Source organism: Agrilus planipennis, unplaced genomic scaffold (assembly GCF_000699045.2).
Source record: "Agrilus planipennis isolate EAB-ADULT unplaced genomic scaffold, Apla_2.0 scaffold196, whole genome shotgun sequence".
NCBI classification, from domain to species: domain Eukaryota; kingdom Metazoa; phylum Arthropoda; class Insecta; order Coleoptera; family Buprestidae; genus Agrilus; species Agrilus planipennis.
In genome coordinates this window covers 69,485-74,589 of record NW_020439032.1, presented here as the reverse complement: position 1 = coordinate 74,589, position 5,105 = coordinate 69,485, and the positions used below count along the sequence as shown (strand labels likewise).

The 5,105-nt window shown below is 33.5% G+C and overlaps 1 protein-coding gene across 7 annotated transcripts in view; it reads right to left on the bottom strand.

Annotated features, from left to right (window-relative positions):
- The window catches only part of LOC108738411 (myelin transcription factor 1), a 225,967-nt gene extending 221,248 nt beyond the window's left edge, over positions 1-4,719 (bottom strand). For 3 of the 7 annotated variants that reach the window (XR_003231521.1, XM_025976579.1, XM_025976580.1), the window contains exon 1: positions 4,639-4,719. Coding sequence is in view for 6 of the 7 variants with exons in the window: in XM_025976579.1 (XP_025832364.1) it covers positions 4,639-4,662 (24 nt within the window). In the remaining variant the exon portion in view is untranslated. The remainder of the gene's footprint in view (positions 1-4,638) is intronic. The other 4 variants (XM_025976575.1, XM_025976577.1, XM_025976578.1 and 1 more) reach the window with 3 other exon arrangements.
- Between the last annotated feature and the right edge of the window lie 386 nt (positions 4,720-5,105).

The window sequence follows — 5,105 nt, the reverse complement described above, 5'->3', positions numbered from 1 at the left end:
AAATAATTGTTATTGTATCAAAGAATATAAAGTAAATTTAACTAGTTTATAATAACTATTGGAACCATGGAAAAATCATGGAACCAATATATATGCTATTATATTTATTTGATTATCGATTTAATGACTTATATATTACTGACAATCAAACGTTATTATTATTAAATAAATACAAATAAATATATGAAATGAAGTATATGAATTTTATATTATTTATTGGAGTATCGGTTCGATAATTTATTATCGGGGCTTTTGTTCGGTGATATTTAGTCTGGAGATATTTTGTCACGGGGATATTTTGTCTAGGGATATTTTGTCACGGGGATATTTTTTCCAGGGATATTTTGTCAGGGATATTTTGTCCGGGGACATTTTGTCGGGGGATCAAAACGCCTGATACCCCAGATCATACATTCAACTTTTCTGGAGACTACGAAATCCTAAAGGTTTTTAGCAGCGATCTTCAATACTCTTTGACTCAATAAATGGACTTTTGACTTCTTCTTCAGTGTATTATTGATGTTATAACCGATGTTATTTTTGAGTTGCTTTATTTTTCGTCTGTTGATCAATTCACCTAGGATTTCTACCTTGACATTGAAAGATTTAACCAAAAATAAAATCTGAGTTAGTACCTAATAATAATAATTTTATTATTTCAAACCATGTCCGAAGAAAAACAAATAGAAAATAGAAAAAGTTCGAAAACGGTTAGGTACCTCTCGTAACAACGAAAGTACTACCATCAGTCCAGCAATTAACTGCAGCAGTAACGGCTTATGATGTTACTCAATAATTAAAAGCTTAATTTTCATTTTAAACTTTGCTAGTGAGTGCAGCAGCGGCGTCGCCGGTGTCGGCGTCGGTGATGGCGTCGCGAGCGGAACTTACAGTTTTGATTTAGTGCGACAGCTAGTGGCTAATGGTTTTCGGGGATATTTAACGAACGATACGCTCTAATTGACTGAATTCACGTGAAAACTCACTTAACAAATGCGAATAATAAGTCGCATCAGGCTCATGCTTGATACTAAAACGTCTGACTTCACGTGGGGTGACGACGGTTTCGTGTTTTAAAAACAAAACTGAAAATTATTTCGTACCGTTTCCTAAAAACGTCATAAGAATCATCAATAAATCATGTGTGGTGAAATCGTAAAATTGTGTATCTCAACTAGAAGTGTTATACAGTGTGTTTCCTTAAGTTGGTAATTTATGGGAAACTTTTTTATTATTAATAAAACGAAAAAAGTCACTGCTCATAAAAAGTCCTGCATGGTCTGAAACACATAATGACATCATCAAACTTAATAATTTATCAGTCAAGTCGCACATGTTTTGGAAGAAAATATGAAATTTGTGTAACAGTAAAGTACCTTAATTTTTGAAAATAATAGAAATCTTTGTAAAGTTGTTGAGAAAAAAACAAATACTCAACCGTATCTATCGATTGCTAGAATTACGACTTTATATATTTCTTCATACGTTTGCCCCACATGAGTGAATATTTATGCATGTACATTAACAATAATACAATTCTGATCAAAGTTGTCGTGTAAATGGCATGTCTCACTAAATGTCAAAAATTACTTTAAAAAAAAAAAACAATAATGTGCATATTTCCAACATTTTAAATTATTTCAATTTTTTCTTCCAAACCAAAGTCGCCGACATTATCGCTTTTAAAACTAATATTTGACATTCAGTGAAAAAGTGACAAACATGTCATTTACACAGCAACTTCGATCAGAATTCAGAATGTAATTCTTACATAAATTTCATTTTTTTTATGCCAAAACTTGTGTACCACTAATAAATTATTAAGTTTGATGATGTCATTGTGTTTTAGACTATGCAGGACTTTTTATGAAAAGTAATTTTTTTGGTATAATTAAAAATAAAAAAGTTTCCTATATGCTGTCTACTTAGGTAGTCACACTGTAATACATTTTCAAGTTCAGTGATACTTTTGACAAACAGCCAGACGGACTAATTTACAATGCGTGATAGGCCTTCCTTCAGTTCAAATGTTAAAGTCCTAGTTTAACCATAAGTGCCCTACAGGCACTGATAAATAATCAGCAACATTTTTGATAGAGACAGGCGGACAAGCTAATTTAAAAGTTGTGTTTTTCAAATTTTTACCGGAGTTCGTATCATAAGACCGTCTTTCAATTCAAATTTTTTATTGCATAAATTCAAATTTCATGTAAAAAAGGATATTCCTAAATGGTCAAACTCCAATACCTAATATGTATAGGGTATTGATCAATCCTACTCCATCTGTTTCACTGATTATTTCGCCAAAAATCTTTAAAACCAGTGTTAAACAAATTGCATTTTATAAATACGTTGGACGATATGAATGTCCAGGATGATGTCCTTTTAGATAAATAAAATTGACATATTTTAATCGTTATTCTCAAGAAGATTTCGAATTAATCCTTCAACAGAGTTAAATTAAATGGCTGTTTAGAGAAGCCGGAAAACGAGCCAGTATCACGTAGCATGCAGATCCTGCAGGATAACAGGATTCGAATGTGATTGCTATTTAATTATTAGGATATTTAGTGAAATTTCCGTTTTCGTATCCTGATTGCCGTGGTTGTGCTTATGTTTTCAATATAAGCTGCTACCATTACTGTAGCAGGCGGGGGTTGCTCTTACGGAAGAGAGTGAGAGGACGTCTGGGGGGTGAAAGGATCGTCGATGGAATAGGGAAGGCGAGAGGGGAGGGAGGTGGAAAGACGGTGGTCGTGGTAGTAGCGGGTCCGTCGTAAGTTGACATACTGTAAATTAGCTTCCCAGCTCAGCTGCAATAAACATTCCAGACATAAATTACCTGCATTTTCGGATTAATTATACACTTCACTAGCGACCCAAGTTCTTGCTGGGAATCGGAATTTTGCGTCATCCCGTCAATATTCTATTGAATAATGGACTTCGAGGATACGATCTTTTATAATTCCAAATTACAATATTATTTAAAACAAGTAAGTAATTGCCTAGCAAACTTTTTTTTTTAAAATTAGCAAAGATTTTCCTTTTTCATGTCTTAAAATATTCATTTAATCATATTTTACATTAGTGCCCTATATGTTTCGATGATCATTAATACTTCTTTCACCAGACAGAAACTAATTTGAAATTCGTGGTTGATCGAATTTTTTTTTTGAACTAATAATATGAAATCTTGTTGAAATACAAATTTTACAGTACTATCTTAACCAGAAGTTCCTACAGTCCTTGAGGTCCTAACTCAAGTAGAAGTACTCTATAAACACTGATGAACAGTGATACTTTTAACAGCCCGACTAATTTGAATTTTTATATTTTTACTTAAATTCAATTCAATCCAATTTTGAATGTCCTATCTCAGCTAAAACTCTTTTATTATTAGTAAAATTTTTTACTGATAATGACAGACAGACAGGCCTATTAGAAACCGAGCGGCATGGCCTAGAGGTCTAGACCATTGCTTAGCAGTCGGGAGGACGCCGGTTCGATTCCGGGTCCGTCTGCCTTGGTCCAAGTTTTTCTGTGGTTTCCTTGGATCACCTAGGCAAATGCTGAGCAGTAATATTCCACAGATAATCTTTCATTCTCTTCTGTCTTCATTTCGTCCGTCTCAACTTTCTCACCCGAACTACCACCCACCCATTCCCACGATTCCTGAAAGCAGGCTGAAGAGGGCCTTCCGCCCTACCTTCCGGCGTAGTCCGGAGGGACTGCCCGCCCACCAGCATTGCTGGCTAGTGGGAATGAAACACCCAAGTTTTTTTTTTTTTCCTATTAGAAATTCATGATTTTCATATTTTTGCCTAAACTCGTACCATAATGTCCTCCTTCAATCCAAATTTGAAAATTCTGGATCAGCTACAAGTGTACCACAGGCTTTAATAATCAGTAACGTCTTTGACACAGACAGATAGACAGATTCACTTGAAATTCGTGTTTTTCACATTTTCACCTGAATTCGTACCTTAATGCCTTACTTAGTGTTGATGATCAATTATACTATGTAGGGACAGACAGACAGACTACAAAAAAGTAGTCGTAGTAAAATTTTGAGGTACGGAATCAGGGGCAAGTTCTACTACAAAAGTTACGAAAAATATATAGTTTCTCTAATCCAGTGCATTATTTAAGATGATTTTTCAAAATATCACCATCAGCCGTAAATACGTAGAAAAACGTAGGAGATCTAGGATTATAATATTTATATAATTCAATCATTTAATTAATAATGTTTTATGAATGTAGAAAATGTTTGGGTAAGGAGTTGACATAAATATCTCTCTCTATCAAAATATAAATGCTAATAAATGCGCTCTTGTAATTAATCATTAAAAATTATATACCTTTACAACAGTACAAGTAATTCCTTTATGTACACTTCAAATTACTGTTTTCATAGTTACCAAATTAATCGTAATATGACATTATATGTAACATAACCTCTAACCAACTAATACGTTTCAAAGCATGCTGCTTTGATCCGTTTCGATAGCGTACCTACGCGAAGCTTGATGCACACGTTTTTATCGCGATATCTCTTCAAATACATATTAATATACATACATATGGAAAACCTTGAATAACTTTTCTAAATGGTGCATTTGATGACATGACAATTACCTGAAGTAGTTGTTTAAAGTACATTTTCCTCACGAAATAGATCACTCACGAACACTGGATACCATTGTCCTAGCAAACAACAACCGGCAACTGCCTTTCACTTTTGCTGACGGTACCAGAATAATCCGAATGCGAGACAAGCAACTTTGATCCTTATGGACATTCAGACGTAAACAATTTATTAAACATTCACCTCCATCTAACGTGAAATTAGCAAACACGGATTATTTGTACACGAAACATAACGAAACACGAATTAATGCTTACTTGTAATTATTTAGGTACTAACAAAAACGATTACATTTGAACAATTATTTTTTTCATAGGCGACATTGACGACATTTGAATGAATTTGATAATTCTCACATTTTTGAATAAGAATCGATTTTGATTTTAGAAATTTTGTATAACTGAAGTATTAAATAATAATTAGTTACATTAATAAAGGAAAATGTTTCATCGAGAAT